Source organism: Olea europaea, unplaced genomic scaffold (genome assembly GCF_002742605.1).
Source record: "Olea europaea var. sylvestris unplaced genomic scaffold, O_europaea_v1 scaffold1137, whole genome shotgun sequence".
Taxonomy (NCBI): Eukaryota; Viridiplantae; Streptophyta; class Magnoliopsida; order Lamiales; family Oleaceae; genus Olea; species Olea europaea.
The window spans coordinates 162,790-181,767 of record NW_019228757.1 but is presented as its reverse complement, the minus strand read 5'-3'; the positions used below and the strand labels follow the sequence as shown (position 1 = coordinate 181,767).

At 31.6% G+C, this 18,978-nt stretch overlaps 1 protein-coding gene across 1 annotated transcript; it reads right to left on the bottom strand.

Annotated features, from left to right (window-relative positions):
• Nucleotides 1-8,799: 8,799 nt before the first annotated feature.
• LOC111373481 (NAC domain-containing protein 21/22-like) lies at nt 8,800-11,575 on the bottom strand. Its single transcript, XM_022996015.1, has 3 exons — nt 11,331-11,575; nt 9,457-9,734; nt 8,800-9,334 (listed from the first exon to the last, which is right to left on the bottom strand). Exons 1-3 carry the CDS (start codon nt 11,527-11,529, stop codon nt 8,924-8,926), a joined length of 888 nt encoding a protein of 295 aa, XP_022851783.1. The 5' UTR covers nt 11,530-11,575; the 3' UTR covers nt 8,800-8,923.
• Nucleotides 11,576-18,978: the final 7,403 nt, after the last annotated feature.

Genomic DNA, 18,978 nt, shown 5'->3' with positions numbered 1-18,978 from the left:
AGGCCACTTCATCTTCTTCCCACCTTCAACAATACCCAATTAAACCAAAATCAAAACCCAGAAAATCCAATCAAATTCAGATTTAATTATGGAAATTTATATCAATGCATTTCCATGGGTGCTTGAGAACATTCGAGCTATCCCTTTATTTGAGAAGCTGATAACTCTAATCTTCTTTCTCGTTGAACAGCTCACGAAACAAAAGCAAAACCATGAGTGTGTCGATGGCCAAAGCTGATAGATGAAGGGGAATCCAAGGTGCTTAGTTTCGAGACTATTGTGATGATACTGTCGAGAGTCTCTTCCTCGACTTGCATTGTAGTAGAAACCTCCTTTGCCTGACCGCCTGGCCTTCCAAGGAGTGGCCACTACCTCGGGCTAGCAACCGTTAGCTCTGAAGTGGTTCCCATCTTGAAAATATATTTTATGGTTGAGGAAATATCAGAAACTGATTTTGGGTGTTAAACTCTAGATGGCATGAAATGGTATACATTCCCAAAATCCATTGCTGCATCTTCATTTTTTTCAAAGGTTAAGTGCCCCTTAAGCCCATCTGCAAATGATGAATATAAGATTGGAATTGGAAGGTTTTTTCTTCTGATTTTGATATTCATATGTGATGTTATGCTTTTTAGAAATTTTCATAGCTACCAAGTTGTAAACAAAAGTAATAGAAGGAAATTTAGTGAGGAAATTCTGGCCCTATTAGTAAAAGTTGAAAAGCAATGTTGTTGCTATAAATGATTATTTCTTTTCTCCGCGATCAATTAGTTATTCATCGAAGGTACTGAGACGGGAAATAGAATATGGGTAAGATGGCAGAATGAAGTGACCTGCGCCAGTGCTTAGGCCAACCTTTAGTATAGTATTGGTTTCGAAATCCCAAGTCAGCAAGAAGGAAGAAGTAAACAATGGAAGTTGCTCGTACCAAAAAATGCTGCATTTGTTTTAAGGTAGTAAAAAGGGGTCCGTTCTTATGGCTATTGCTTCTTGACTTTATCATCCATTTTGTTTGTAGTGAGGACCAGATTGGCGACCCTATCCTATGTTTATGGCTATTGTGCATTTGCTGCAATACGCGAAGAAAGCTCTTTGCCAGACACTCACTTAACTGCGGAGCTGCAGGTGTGTATGAATATTAATAGTGATACGTAGTAAATCTTTTCTAAAGCTTGGCTTTGAGCCTTCCTTTAATGTGGCACTGAACCCTGGCGAGATCTTCTTTTGAACATAAAAATTTTATTTCTTTTCTCCACCTTCTTGAACTTAATAATACTTGAAATTTGCTCTTTCAAGTTTTTAGTCATTCTATAGTTGACATAACAAATTTGTAAAGTGCTATTGTAAGCATTGCTTGATCTTGTTTGTTTGCTTAAATCATATAAGGAACTATAGAAATAAATGATGATGAATGCAATTGTGTCTGCATCTATAATTAAAAAAAAAAAAAGAAAGTGATGTTAGTGTGAAGCTTGACCGAGGTGAGAAAACAGGATATTGAAAGTGAAGAATTGGGTTTGTGCTAGGGGGCAGAGTGAAGACTAAACTATTCTGTTATGTATTGGGTTGGTTGATTGTATTGGGTTTGGGATCATGATGCCTTAAACACATAAGTTGTTATGAAGGGCTGTTATGTAGTTCTAGTGTATGGCTTTGGGTCTATTTAGAAATCAGGGCCATGAAATACATACATTTTTACTTAATATATAGGTAAGCTGATGCACTTAATCGTGCTTCTTGATTAGAAGGTTCTTTACATTTTACCATTCTTGGATGAATCAAGTTAATATGTTTAATAGAAATAAAATATATAATTACAAAGAGACAATATGCAAAAGAAATTCAACTATCTACTGGATCTATTATAATATTTTGATTTATTTGTCACTTTTTTGAATTTTTGTCTTCCAAAGCCAAGTTAATATGTTAGTTAATAGAAGTAAAATATAATTACAAAAAGACAACATATAAAAGAAGTTGTCACTTTTTTTAAATTTTCATCACTTTTTTGAATTTTTATCACTTTTTTAATATTTGTCACCTTCTTGATTTCTATCTTTTTTTTTAAATTTGTCACTTTTTTTGAAATTTGTTAATTTTTTTAGTATTTGTCACTTTTTTTTACTGTTTGTTGCTTCTTCTTTGTTTCAGTTGCTTTCTTGAAATTTTTATCACTTTTTTAGTGGCAAACATCATTTTGTAATAAAAGTGAGATTGTATGTCAATTTTTTCATAAAAAAAGTGATACTGTGTCACTTTTTTGAGTTTTTTTGTCACATTTTAAATTTTTGACACTTTTTTTTTTTTAAATATTAGTCACTTTTTGAAGAAGATAAAAAAAGTGACATAATATGTTATATTTTTCTAACATAATTAGCATGTGGACAATGCACATGTTGATTATGTTAAGAATCGCCACCATGTTCGTGTGAATTTTGTCCTGAATATGCTGATTATGTTGAGAACGTGATTACTAGTGCTGCAATAATCGATGGTTCTATTTTGGTGTTTGTTACTTTTTTTTTAAGTTTGTGTCACTTTTTTTGAGTTTGTATAACTTTTTTAGTGTTCATGTCACTTTTTTTGAATTTTGTCACTTTTTTGAGTTTGTAAAAAAAAGTGACAATTTTTTTATAAAAAAGTGATATTGTGTCACTTTTTCATTTTACACAGTATTTTTTACTTTCTAAAAATTTTTCATATAATTTTTCAAAACACATCTAATTTTAAGGATATTTTTGTAAGTTGTCCATGCTAAATTGGATCAGTTGCTCGTTAATTCGTAAGGACGAGCTCACAAAGCAGCCCACTGGCAAGCGAACTCGCTATTTCTCAAGAAGCTGTTTGGAAACCTGAATTTTAAATTCCCATTTTCTAAATTTCTCTTTTACTAAACAATAAAATAAATTTTAATGTTAAAATAATTAATTGAACGACGGCTCGGCCACCCGAAAATTTCTAGGCAAATTGGCTCATGCCTGGCTCGCTCCAAAGACAGCACGGGCACACTCACTTGAAGGGTGAGTCGGGCCAAGTTGATGCATTACCATCCCTAAAAGGAATTTGACGGCAAACTAAAAAAAACTGTGCATCACAAAATTGGAGAAAATATTACTGAATAGTACGATGCAAGATGAAACCTACAAATCGCAAAAAGGCATTCGTAGGTCAATTATTCACCTTCTTTCTAGAAACTTCGACATGATTCTTCCATTCTTTCTTCCACAAATCAGAAAATATCACGATAATCCAACCAAAATCCCACTGATTCGAACCAATTTTTTCACCCTTTTTTTTTTTGCAAAAATACAAGTAAACCTAGAATTTGTGATTTAAGCGGCATTTCCGTTCAAAACAATGGGGAAAAATCAAAGTGATTTAAGATTCGCCTCATTTCTACAATATTCGAATTTTATTATAATTGGTTAAGCTCCATTATTTTCATCAAAATACATTTTTCAACAGTGATTTGATCTCATTTCAACCACACATTTTTCATTAAAATAATATTACACGTCAATTCAAAACTTTTCTTTATTTTTTAATCGCATATTTTTCATCAATACAATATTCAAAAAATACATTTTTTCGTCAAGAATGGGGCTCAAACAAGGGCTAAATAACTCTGCTTGTGATCTCTGTGTTTGACTGTAGTTTCTGATTTGTAACTTATAATTTTGATAATATGCAGAAAATTTTGTTGATTTCGTCCACAATCTGAAAAACAAATTGGCTAGCAATTTTGTTGCATTGTCATACTTGTCGGTTTTTCGTTTTACACACCGTGGACTTTTGTCTAAATTCTACCCTCAATTTTTCAGTTGTCGGTAAGCTCCTTAAATCTTTCATTATACAGTAAAAAGTTTGGTTAAATGGTTGCCAACAAAATGATCAGCGCAATTATCAAAGTCGGTAGAAGATATTGGTTTAATTATTCAAAAATTGCTCGTGTAGGTCTTAACCTTTAGTGACCCTGCGCTTTTATTTACTATTTTTAAAATTGCACTTTCAATCCCCATAGTTTATTCTGATGTAATCCACGGTTAAATATGTCACAAGTTCACAATGACCATTGATTATTCAACTATAGCAATTTTAAGTTAGTTTCATCAATCATGTTTGGTCAAACTTGGCGTTAATGTCGTGGATTGCGTACTATAAATCCTTTGAATGGTCGAATTATAGCTATTTATAATTGGAGTGGACCGATAAGTCCAATTGGATAACCGATGAACCAGATCAGCCTAACTACTGTAGCTGGACTGGTTTAGTTGTTCAAAATCGAACGCGTCACAACTTATTAGAATCGATCGAGTTTTACCATATGCCTGTGATCTGATCCGAATGTAAACCATCGGTTCTTTATTGATTTACAAATTCTTTGCAAATTTACAAAATAAGCCTGGAAAGTACCTCAAAGAAAGGGATCAATTTCCACTGGGCTGCCTTTGCTATTGCATCCTTGACATTATATACAAGTTGCCAAACCAGACTTCCTCCCTTTCACAGCTCCCAAAAAAAAAAAAATAATAATAAGGAGGTTGAAGAGAGCAAGTTCTCTGTGGCTTATTTTAAAATATAATTTTTCAAAGGTAATTTAAATATAACTACCGTTGGGTTTTGATATACAATGAATTCCGAACTATGATGAAACCGTCGGATTGAATTTTTATAGGCATTGGGCAATAAGTGAAATTGCTACCAACAATTAAGTCTAAATGATCGACCCAAAAATAATGTGGACTGTTGGAATTAGCTTAAAAAATTAATGCTACTCACGACCCATATATATTACCTTTTGAATGACTTTAAATATTGGTCTAACTAAAGCGTAACTTAACCCTGTATATATGCTATTTCATAACCCTAGAAATGTGTATGATTTGTGTATGAAAAAGAGAGAAAAATGTGGCCTTTAAGAGACAATCAGTGACTTTCCTTTGATTTTGGTCTCTTCTTTTGCCATCTTCTACTGTTGTTCTTCTTGCCTTTGTAGTTATCATCACTGTTATCTTATACTATGTAGGTGAAATTGAGAAGCAATCTAGGTTATGGGTTGGAGCCGTTTGATTGATTGTTTGGTAGAGAAATGAAACTTCAAATTGAGCCCCCAAAAACAACGTTTTGAAAAATCCCTATAGCAAGCTTTCATGACAAAAACAATTAACTAAAATACATTATGTTATTCAAAAATTCCACTGGACGTTTTGAAAGTTTTATGTTTAGATTTAAATTGAATATAAGAAGTAAATGTCATATATTGTATGAAAAGATATGCTATTTGTACAGAAAATATGCTACTGAAATTTGTATAGAAAACACTAGGTAATTTCCTGTAAAAAATAAAAGATGGACTAAGCAGATGCTGCCAGTTGGTAGCATCTATATTTATTCTGGCAACACTGCTTCTTTACAAGCAGAGAAATTCATGTTTTAAAATTGAAGTACGATATGATACAATGCTTTTGTTAAATAATCAATAAGATATTAAGCCATTTTTAGTGGGGATTAAAATCCAAATTTTAATTTAAGTGAAAATTTACAATTAATTTTAAACATATATTTTATAAGTTCCAGAAGTTTTCAAGCACACATTTCATTATCTTCTATCATAATTTACTAAAAATCTGATTTTAATCTCCACCAAGTAGGGACTAAATTTAATTATTGAAAAATAACATTTAAAAATTTATTATTTTTTCAGATTATAATCTATCCTATCCTTTAAACTCATGATTATTCTTTCCTTTGTATTCCTTCTACAAAAATTCCAACCCCCCCCCCAAAAAAAAAAAAAAAAAAAAAAAAAAACCCACCCCCCCCCCCCCCCCCCCACAAATACTGTCTAATGGATATTCAAACCAATATGTTGGACTATTAGATGTTCAAACCAATATGTTGGATTAAGAGTAAATCTTGACAAAACCATGAAGTTAACAACAGGGAAAACAGAAAAGTTAAACAAAATTATTGACTATTAAGAAATTACACAATCTTGCTAACAATGAGGAAAAATGTTGTTTAGCACCCCAATTAGACTTTTTTGGCTCCTCATGCCATTCCCATCCCATCCCATCCCAACCTAACTCTAATACTTTTATCCTTCACATGTATTATGTATTCAATTTTATTCACACAATGAGAACAAAAAATAATATTAATATCCCTATTGTTTGAACTTGGAATAATTTAGTACCTCCTCGTGTGAACGTGAAAATGACATTAAAATTTGTTTAGTTGACTATAAGACAAAGATCATAATAGTTGAACAAAAAAAAGGAGTAAGGCAATAAGCCGAAATTAACTCGATGTAGTGAATGAGATGACGAAGTAAAATTTACAGTCAACCCTGAATTTATTAATCAATTTGTTATTATACTTAATAAGTGAAATTTTTGAAAACATCGGGTCATTAATTTTGGATGTAAAGGGCGAGCAATGCAATGTAGTATTCGAGACGGACAATGTGAGCGAGAGTCTAGACTATTGCATATTTAAAGACTTCTCTCTTGAGTCTTGACTTTAATGATGGAAGATGAACAATAACAAATATTAATTTATTTGGAAAATTAATAATCAAGTCAATGAATGAATCTCTGTTGTGATCTCATATTGATTTCAGTGTTTATATAATAGTCTTGTAATTACCTGTTCAGTTGATAGTCGCCATATAATAAATATATAACACAAACGCGTTTTCTTTTATTACTGTGTAGTGTCATGGGCGGAAAAAATAAGCAAGTTGATAATTGAATTTTATTAAATTGTTATATGAATATTAAATAAATAAAAGTTGATGCTATCTCTAACCATCACTTTCATTAATCATCCTCTTTTGATACAAATATTACCTTGTTTGAATCATTATATATACAATTGAACTTATAAGTTTATTATCTTATGTTGAAAGTCGAAACAAGTTGATAGGGTCTCCTTTCTCACTTCTCTTGTACAGTGCAATCCGACCTTTCTACTATATTATGGGCCTGCTCGGTAGTGATTTTGAGAATTGATTTTTTGACTGTTAGGAGAAAAGTAGGGGCTACTTGTGAGAGAAGAAGTCAAAAATTATAGTTAAAATAGTGAAATAACGATCAAAAAATTAATTTTTTGGGACGAAAAATCACTCCCAAATGAGGCCTATATAAGGTTAACATTTTCATTTTTGAAGCTTCTAAGATATGTTCTGGTGCAGTATTTTTTATTTTTAACTAATTTCATTCTCTAAAATAATTTAATTTCATTTGTACTTGTAAAATCACACTTACCAATGATTAAACTAAGAACGTGCGAGTTATAAGTAACTTGTATCACATATGAAAATCATTAACCAAACATTTAATTAAATCTATATATTTTTCGACCTTTATCTTCGCATATGATGTATTAGATTAAATCGCTATTGTAAAATATAATTTCTTTAGACATATATTTAACATTTCGATCTTTATTACATCCTCAATGTTATCATATCACTTATTGTCTGGGGTGAAGTCAAAACTACGATTTGATGGGGGCAAAGTTTAACTACAAATATATTTTTTAAACAATGCAATAACATAATAGTATTGAAAAATCCAACAATTTTTCTCTTCAGAATTTCCCACGTATCAAACATGGCAAATCCACTTTAACGTAGACGATTAATATAGATTTAAACGATTTTCGCCATCGCAGATTCATTGAGCAACTTATATAGAAAGTTTGATGGTTAAATTGAGACAATAGACGAAAGCCAATGGTTTAATTTTCCCTATCATTAATTACCTCTCACTCCTTTTTCTTTTTCACACTTTCTTTCACAGCCATTTTTGCAAGGAAATTACTGGTGTAACATGGGGGCTGACCACCCCCATGACAGAACCCCACCAATTGGGGTGGGTCGAGCGCCAAAAAGAGGGCCCCACCCCCTATTGGTGGGGTTTTGTTAGGGGGCGATCAGCCCCCTGTTACTACAGCATGGTTCTTTTTGCAAATAAAGATGTAAATATTATTTCAAAAGGATAATCCTAAATCTCTAACGGCTCCCACCTCCCTCCGCCACTGCTTGTAATAAAATAATTTCATTTCTCATACATTTAATGACCCAACTACAAATAAGACTTAGATCTATATAGTATAGTTGGTCTAATTAATAACCAGTGTCTTTATCTTATTATTTAATTTTATAAATATATTCCTCTCACGTAATGTACCCAGCTAGCTAATACTTCGCATCCATTTCAAATCTTCATTAATAATCAAATCCAATTGCCTAATATTTGTTTTGGCAGGTAATATTATATATTGATTTCAAATGATTAATTAAACAATAGTATATATTTAATTTAATGTAAAATTAAACACAAGTTGAGTAAAATAAACCCATATGGTAAGTTGATTATTCATGAACCACGTTGTGAAACCGTGGCTATCTTCTACTGAATAGTGAGTACCCTTCAAAGAAAAATCAAGTGGAGGAAGAGATAACTGGGATTTCATTGACTTCGCCACTCCCAATCATTCCATCAACTAGTATTTAACTTCATGTCAGTCATTTCATAAACAATATTATTCAATAAAAGTATAATAAAGTTTTGCAACGAAAGTCAATTAAATTCGGTTTTACATCGCTAAACTTAGAAAATCCAATATATATATATATATATTTGACCTAGCAAGTCTAATATATGGCCCCGTTTGAGCTGCATTATTTTCAAAAAAATATATATATATATATACTTTTAAACAGTGATTTGACATTATTTCAACCATGTATTCTTCAATTAAATAATATTATACGCAAATCAAAACTTTTCTTCATTTTTTAATCATACATTATCCACCAATATGCTATTTCAAAATACATTCTTTCAAAATAATGGAGTCCAAACACATATATATAACAGTTTACAGACAAAAACTAGGGTTGAAATTCCATTAATCAATAGTAATTCCACACGGGAGGCTGTTGGAAGCCAACTTCAGACAAGTAACTCTCAGCACTTCCTTCCCCGAAGCTCGGGGATCCCTTCGTGTTAGGGTTCATTGTGTCCCTCGTGAAAACATGCTCCAAAACATCAGTCACCAGCTTTTTATCATAACATGGGTTTGAATTACTATGCACTCCAAGTTGATGTGGAAAAGTGGACAAATCTTGATCCATTTGGGCGAGGTTTGAGAAATTAGGGTTTGTTTGGTTTGGGATAAGAATGGAGAAGCAGGACACTTGCTCATCAACTTGGTCAAAGGTAATGTAGGGTTCAACTAATGGTGGAAGAGTGCTTCCCAATTCTTGTTTGGCACACAGTTCTGATCTGTTTTTGTTGAACACTCTGCATAACACCCAATCTACCTGTATCAAAGAGACAAAGATATAAAATTAGTCAAATTTAAAGTATTTTAAGAGTAAGGTAATTATAATTATTAACCTAGTTAGTTATTAAGATGTAAGAGAGTAGATTATGGACACCATACCATAACAGGAGAAATAAATTTAGGAGGAGCAAGGGGTCCTTCGAGGCGAAATTCGTGCATAATCCAACTTGTCTTTCTCCCTTTGGGTGCCCGACCCTCGTAGAATACCAAAGTCTTTCTCATACCGACTAGAGTACCCCTTCGAAGTACTGCCCTATCCTTCCCAGTTGCCTTCCAATATCCAGAAATAGTGGCTCGATTTGTTCTTGATCCAGTCGCATATTTCCGGTCAAGTTGGTTGTAAAAGTACCAATCTTTGCCTCCAACACATGCATTTTCTGTAGAATGGAATTAGAATTAGATGCTAATCAGTTACCAGTACAAGCTCTTAATGCACACTAGGGAAGTCAAAATCATTCATCATAGTTGTCACTCGTATCTATAATATTCATAAATAAGTTCAGGAAAAAAAAAAAAAAAAGAGAGAGCAAGATTTTATGACATCAGAATCGATAGGGGAATGACGCTTGCGGGGTGATATGGACCTGTAGGAAACAACCACGTGGAAAATAGTCCAAACAAGTGTGGGACACAACGCGAGTCACGCATAATAGCTGGATTTAATTAGACCAATAATGGCGAAACTTTCAAAATCTCCAATAATAGTCCAATTAATAATTGAGAGACATTAATTAGAGGGTAACTGCAGAAATTGGATAACTGACAGATATGAAGTTCAACGTTGAAGTTTGTAGTCATTCAACCTTAATCAGTCATTACACAGCTAAAGTATCGAGTTGATAGATCACTGTTTCAACTACGAATTTTCTTCAACAATTTTCTTGTTAGACTTGTCTATTCGGATTTTTTATATCTGCGAGCTCAAGGTTTCCAGAATGTTTATACGGTCGACTAGGGATTCATATTAACTGGGTCCGAATAATTTTAATTCGATCCAGCTTAAAAAAATCTATTGCATAAATTGAACACGTGTAGATTATAAAAAGAAGAGAAGTGCGTGAAATATCTTGTTTATTGTCTTGTTCAATTCAACGTGAAATATTTATTACTGTGTACACGTGTGTAGTTGAGATTAGGTTCAAAGCGTCGATGCATGATGTGACTTCGAAAGGATTTAATTAGTTGAATTGTTACCTCAAACGGCTGTTGCCATCTTTTGGTTATGACAGAGCCAAGAATGTCAATTTCTCGGAAAAAAAAATGGATTATAAGAATTTGCAAGAGATTATTTAAAAAAATGTAATACACAGACATATAAACTACATGATGAAAGAGATTTATTTTTATTTTTATTTTTTATAAATATGTACATCAAGATATTAATTTCTATTTCCAGTATATCAATTGTATTTATCCTGTTAAAAAAAAAACAAAAAAACTGAGAGGGTTCCAAAAAAGTCTCCCATTTGTTTAATCCATGCAACACATGCAGAGAGTATAATATATTTTCATGGATATATAATCAAATATTTATGGACTTGATCGTTTTGAAGATAACTAGCTTTCAGGTTTTATATTCTAGAAATTAAAATGACAAATATTAAAGAAATTTTTCAAAAAAAAAATCTTTGAAAATTCAAAATTGTAGAATTATTTGCTTATATAAGACCAGAATTATGAAAAATCCATAGGCCTTACGAATTTAATTAAGATCAAATATTGTTGGCTTTGCTTTGAGTGGTAAAAGGGCTTATGTACATAAAATCAAACAGTTAAGCAAAACTTTCTATTCCTAGCATCAATTTCTGGCCATAGAAGTGGAAGATAATTAAGGCCAAGTTTGATATGCTCGACGAGACCAAACATCACAATTTGTTAATCTCGTTCGATATTATTTAATTACATCAATATGTCAAATATATCATGAAATCATACACGTTGATTGCAAGTTAAGATTTGGATAGAGTACTAACCAGGAATGTCCCATGGTTCACATTTGTTGAGGTCAACTTCGATCAGTAGAGGAGGCCGGCCATGTCCAGAAGCGGCGCCACCACCTCCACCGCTTGTGGACACCCATTTCATCAAGTAATCACATATAAGTTCATCATCTCTTGGATGGAACCTAAACCCCGCCGGCAGCTTTGCCTCCACCATGCTCAAACTGCTCATTTTTTTTCTAGAGAGAGAGAGAGAGAGAAAGAGAGAAGGTTTGAGGTAGTTGGACACAAGACTAAATGAAGATCCTTTTGAGACAGCCAGGTTATATGGGGAAATTTGCATTATTTGTCCTCAACTTTTGCAATCTGTCATCAATCTACCTCAACAGAATAAGACTTTCCCAACACTTCACAAATATACCAAATCTCTCATTTCGTCCATTTTTAAATAACGAATTTTCAATAAAATAGACCGAAAAAAAAAAGAATAAAAATATAATGGGAAAATTGCAATGGGAGACCCATCTCTTCAAAATTTACAAATAGAACACACGTAAAACAATTAGTAAAAATAAAGGACATAACCTCTTCTTCTTCAATGTAATCCCCACCCAAACACCTTCCCAACCCACGCCGCCCCCCAAAAGAAAAGAAAAAAGAAAAAGAAAAAGGGTTTTTGTTATTTGTACACCTCCTTTGATAGATAGGCTAACATATAAAAAAATAATATAATAAAAATAAAAATAAAAACAGTTTGACAAAAATTGTTTCCTTTTTTTTATTTTTTTATTTTCTGTCAACCTATTTTTAAAATTGATTGTACATGTAGCAAATCTATAATAAAAATAAAAAATAAAAATAAAAATCCTCGCATCCCTCCCTAAGGGCAGACCCATATGGGGTAATGTAGGGTCAAATGACCCCACAAAATTTTTTATTTTTCATTTTTTTTTAGAAAATAGTTATTTTGACCCTTTTACTACCTATTTTGATGCACTCATTACGGGAGGTCAAATGAAATTGAAAATATTGCATTCTTAATACAATTTTAAAGTGGTCATGGCCTAATTTTTCCTCAGTTAAAAGCATGTGAAATGATCAATCGTAGTAAAAGTTACAATGTATCAAAGTAGGCTGTTCCAAATTAGTATTCGAGAATTTCGATAACATGTTAATTTTTAAAATTCGCCAATGATCGTATACTATCCGAATCCACATATCGCCTACGTCATCTATAAGCTCGTCTTGAAAACTACATTAGATTCATATCGAAGATAATTAAACATGTGTCAAACGTACATCTTAAAAAGATGCATCTAACTCATCTTTTCTTTATAAAATTTCAATTATTTCATTAACAATTATTTTTGCACAACGTCAAAAATTTTAGGATCTTTATGGATTAAATATAATTTGAATTGCTTTTCAATTATTTTTGTATTAGATTTAAATTTTATTTAATTCATATATTAAATGTAAATTTTATTTCAATTCATTTATTTCTTATATTCAATTTAATTTACTTGTCGTTAACTCAATATCTATCAACGAAATGATGAAAAAAATTATACAAGTAGCAAAATTCATTTAACAATATTGATTGTGATATAATTCTAAAAAGTTTTCAAAGTATTAAAATGCATATAAATTTATTTTCATTAATATTATATTACTTATAAAAAAAATTAGACTTTAATTTTTTACCACAACACAAGAAATCTAGATCCACCACTGTCCCTTCCTCTCCTCTCGTGGCCAATTACCACAATCGAAAAGAACCACCCATGCACCCACATTACCATCGAACCCCAACATAAAAGTACAATTCAAAATCCTAACAAATCACCTGAACACTTCTATGCCAGTATTCTAAAAAGCGCACTTAGACGCAAGCTATGAGTGAAACGTCACGCCTTGACAATGAGAGCTAAATTAAGCGATCAACTGCCAAATTGATCGCAAGCGCCTAGCCCTGCTTTATTAATTATTATTTTTTATCTTTTTTTTCATTTTTAGAACTCTTTTATTTGATCTTAGTTTCAAAATTTTAAATGACTTTATCTGTACAAGAGTAAAAAATAAAACAACGTTAAAATTTTTTAAATAAAACGGTGGCCAAAGGAAAATAGAAAAATGGTGAAACTCGACTGCTCCAAATCCAATCTACCTTCCTCAACGGCAAGTAAGAAATTTGAATTTGGTGAAGACTGAAGAGAATACATTAACTGGTTCATTTGATTTCGAAATAAATATTCATGGACATTTGGTGCAATTGTTGAATAATAATTTGTTTTTGTATGATTTATACATCCATTAGTGTTTCAAGGGCTATTTTAGAAGTATTTTATTTTAAGGTGTGATATTATACTCTTAGGATTCCAAACGTTCAATAACATGCCAAGCGTTTAAAAGTTATCTATCGACTATTGACTGTTAAGTAAAGATAGTATTTTATAATTTTAGATGTTTGATATGTATTATTTTAATTATAATATAATTTTTAGAGTGATTAAATATTTAAAATAATATTAAAAATAAGAAAATGCTTTTTCCTAAGCTCATAAAGTTGAAAGTTTGATCTCTACATCTAATCATGCTTTTTGCTTTTTATAACACTGCTTCTACCAATTTAAATTATCTGTCAGCATTGAATATACCAATATATTCAAGTCATCAAAATGTACTTTAGAAATAAAAATAGGCAACTGAAATTGGGTGATCGGTGAACACCATTCACGATTAAAGCAAACCAAGATCGTGATTAAGATTCCAAATTTTGATTTAACGCCAAAAAAACGAAAAATAAAACAAAATAAACGATCTCTTTTTAAAGGTGGAAAACTGTAATTAGATTATAGAAATAAATTATTTGTATAGAATATGAACCCAAGAAATTTCAAAATTAAAATTTTAGCAAATATCTATTCATCTATAGGCTATAGCAAATTCCGATATAACCCCACAATTCTTCAATCCATTTCCAATTCATCGTTATCGTCATCTTCATCGTCATAGCTCACTTCCTTTCTTCCTCTGTCCCCATTAATAGCCACTGATAAGTGTATTATATACATTTATTCAAGACTTTAAAATGATGACATTTTGTTGCTTCTTGAATGAATTATGGTATAAATTATTGCATTTGTTGTTAAACGTGTAAAATTCAATGATGGTACAAGAAATTGAAGGAAATAAGCAAAAGTCGACAAAGTTGGAGAAAATGGCTAAATCGTAAGAGATCCAAAGTTCAGGGACTAAAGTGCAAATAATAAAAAGTTCTCGAAGTCAATTGAATAAAGAAAGACATTAAATGGATGAAATATAATCAAAATATGATCACACATCAAGTTCCAACTGAAGAAATGTATGCATCGTTTTTAGACTCGTATTATGACCAACTTTTAACATGGAAAATGATTGAATTTGAAAATAGTATCTGAAGCAAAGTTGTAGCCCTTTGAGTTAAATTTCCACCGCATATTGAATTGCCTCGATCAGATATCGAGAAAAAAAGTTATGATGAAAAGATTGAACATTGTGCAGTGCGATCGAATTGACGATAGCCCCCAAGCGCTATCCTGTAGCGTCCAAACGCTATGTTTTTTATTTTTCCCCAAAATTCAGCACTTAGGCACTGCAATCATAGCGCCCAAGTGTTGTCATCGGTGCTTAGGCGCTACCTAAATTTGTTTGCGGCGCTTAGGCCCTGCATCGGGATTGATTTCATTTTTGGATCGTTTTGAAATCCATAAAAATCATACTTTCACACAAATGGAGGAAACACCTATAAATACATATTTCTCACACTTTTGGAAGGATTCTTCATATATTGAGGGGCAAGATAACATAATTGGAGAATCAAAATAGAAATTCAAATGAGGAAAACGCCAAGCAATTGAAGATCTAAATCGTTGATTGAAAGGGGAATGAGATTTTGTTGCAAGAATTCTACTTTTTCTTCTACGTCTTTACTACAAATCCGGTGATGAATTTATTGTTTTTCTTTCATTACTATGAGTAGTTAATTTGATTTTAGGGCAAACAATGTAACTATTTGGGACATTTTATTTCTTTTATTTAATATTCTTGTTCGTTGTGATTATATGTGTGGGTTTTAATCATGTTCTTAATACTTTGAATTTTCTGGCCAATTATTCAATGATTTCGTGAATAATAATTGCGTAGAGATACAGATTCTTATTTAGACCACATATTAAAATTCGATAAATTAATATAACGTGTAGAGATACCTATATTAATTGTTGCGGTCATATATGAATTCTTAAAATTATTATTTCATTTAAATAATGTTGATTCGCATAGAGATATGGAATTGAATTATTTAAATAGACTCAATGAGAACTCGCGATGGGTAAATTGAATATTGTAGAAGAATTCGACCGAACACTACTTTATATTTTATGAATCTTGATATTAGAAGTAAAGGTGACCAATAGGTGAAGTTATTCCGCCCTAATACCCATTCATTATTTGAATTCTCACTCATTCTATATTGCACTCGCGAACTTTTAAGTAGTTAGAATAAAAATCACTTTTAATCATTGTTCTCGTTTATTTTCGTCAACTAGATGTTAGAAATAATAAATTGAGTATTAAAGTATAGTTCTCTTGAGAACGATAATCCGGACTCAAAATCTCTACTTTACTACTTATTACGATCCGTCCATTTACGGGATAAAATTGACAATAGCCACTTATTGAACTTGGAAGAATTAAGAGACATCATCACAACCTTATAATTGGGGAGTGAAATAGTACACAAACTACAATGTCACATCTGAATGAGAGATTATGTTTGGCTAAAAATTGCTCCATGAAGGATCAAAATAATTCCAAGACAATGAATTTATATTTTTCTCCATGAAGGGCTGTTGATTTTTATAGAGGTCAAGTTTGCCCTTTAAAAAAACTGCTCCTCGTAATGAATCAAGATACAAAAATGGTTTTCAAATGGCCTTTTTTTAATTTGTTTTATGATTGAATAAAAACATATTAATTGGGGACAATTACAACGGAGTGGGTGGCATTGTCAGCAGTCAGCACTGGCGGAACGGAGGGGTGCCAATTCCAGCCACCGCCACTGTCGTCTTCTCCTTTGCCGCCGCAGTTTGACACAGTGACACTACCCTGAGGCCTGAACTGAAGGTATTCCAATTGCCGTCTGAGATTCTGAACTCAGATTAATTACACGGGAAATTGCCAAATTGGAATTGAATCCTTTTTCTGGGAATTCTGACTTTGACTGCAATTGGGTCTTCATTCATGTATTATGATTTATGTATATGTATTCAGACTATAATAATCAGTATTCTAATGTCTAAATAATGAGATCAGAGTATGATTCTAATTTCTAATTCTAATGGTTAAAAAATTGGGTTATATCATATGGGTATTTTAAATTTTATTTTATTTTATTTTATTTTTTGATCAATTCTAGGTTTGGTGGCTATGCTCACTTTGACTTCATTAATTGTAAGTTACGGATTATTTTAATTCAATAGAATTGAATAGTAAGTCCTATAAATTATGTGGTATGACCCTCTTTCTTAAATTTGTTCAATTTTATTTATTATTGTTCGTTATTTTAAAACTAATTCATTATTTGTTTATAATTTCAAAAAAGAACTATTCTTCTATATTCGATAATAATAAGTAGACATTAACAATATGTCAAACTTATAATGTCAAATTTAATTTTGTCAACTTTCTAACTTTTCATTAAATTGTGTTGAACAAGTACCAAATTCATTATTATTTTTCACTTTGTGGATTGGTCGTAAACCAAAAAGAATTTGAGACCAAGTCGAAATTATTAGGTAAAGATATGAAATAGAATAACAATAGAATCTGTTTCTCTCATCTCAGCATTCTATTGAGGATGTAAATTAAAAAATTTTAATATATAGAAAGTCATTTAAAATGGAAGAGAACCCAAAAGGAGGTATAGTAGTATAGACAATATTAAGTAAGAAAAACAAAAAATTATTTACAATATTAATTTTATGTACCAAACAGATCAACCAAAAGCATCAGGTATATTAGGTGGTCACCTAAAGCACTCAATTTTAAAATTTTCATATTTTTGCCTAAAATTTTGTCGATAATTAATCATATAAAAAATATTTAAAGATTACGAACGATTTTTAGTTACGAATACTACAAACATAAATATTTTAACAAATTTAATTTACCCAAAAAAATATTTGTCATAAATTAATTAATAGAAAATATAAAAATTGAAACTAACAAAAATTTCGGACCCAAACAAAATACAATCGTGCTACATGGACATAATGTTCAGGAAAAATTGCAGCAGAGGTCCTAAACTTTTAAAATATTAGTAGAATTTTCCCAAACCTTTAATTAAATGCAACCGTCACCCCAAATGTTTCGAAACATTGCGGCGAATGCCCTTTTGAACGGTTTTCATCCAAATTTCTGTTAGTTGACTAAGAATTTTGACTTTGACTATTATTTAATATTTTTGGAAGGATAAAATAGTATCTTTCCATTTATTACATTAAAATAAGTTAGAAATTAAATTATAAAAAATAAGAAATTAAAAAAATAAAAAACTCCCAGCATCTTCTTCCTCTCACCCCACCCCCACCCCCAGCCTCACGCTACCAGAAGCCTCTCCCAGTCGTCGCCGAGTTGGCTCCTCCCACAGCTGGCTTATTTTTAACGACAAATCCCCTTCTATTTTCCTAACATAATGTCATATTATAACTTATCATTGGATTGTTCAAAATACAGTGAATTTTTTCATCTTTTCACATCTTGCCAACACCTATTATCTCACCTACTTTTTGGTAAAGTATCATTATTCAACAAAATAAAAGTTAAAAGAATTACTTAAAGTCGATAATATTATAAGGGAATATATATATATAATTTTGTTAATGACATGGATAGAAGTTGTTATGACGAAAGCACCATCTATAATTTTTTATTACATTACTACGATATTATCATCGATAATCGCTGACAAGTGACAAAAGTTGCGGCGACGTTGATGATGACTACGAGCTCTGCCATCATTCAGCTTGCTCCATTAAGTTTAAATTATTGTTCTCGAAAAAGGTCCCTATGACCATTTTGCCTAAGGCATCCGAATTGTTTGAGTCTCGGTGTACCAAACATGCATTAATCCAATTATCCCAAACAAGCCACCAAAAATTTGAAAATGGCACTGCATGTTTGCATATTTTCGGAGTACAGCACCAAAAATATCAATATGATAATTAATCCTGTCTAGTTTTCTTTAAAATTGTCTTCACATAAATAGTTAATAGCCAGATTTATGATATCAATGTATTTAACTTTTTTACTTGGGGTAAATCAAAATGTAAATTTTTACAATCTTTGTTCGTAATTTCTAAGCAATTAAAGCCATATTAGTTAGAGTTACCATGGGATCGAATTAGGCCCGATAAGTTCCAAAACTGGTCCTAGAGGAACTACAGAATTACAATAAGGCCCAATTATTACCTGGACAGAATTACTACATCCATTCGTTTCAAGAGTAATAACATTGCAAACCAGTGTTGGGCCAGACTAGTAGTTTGGGCTACCCGTAAGGTTTATGGACACTTACAATGGAACTCGCCTCGAAATTAGTGGGCTTCTGTCTGGAGCATGTTTTGGGTTTGTCCACATA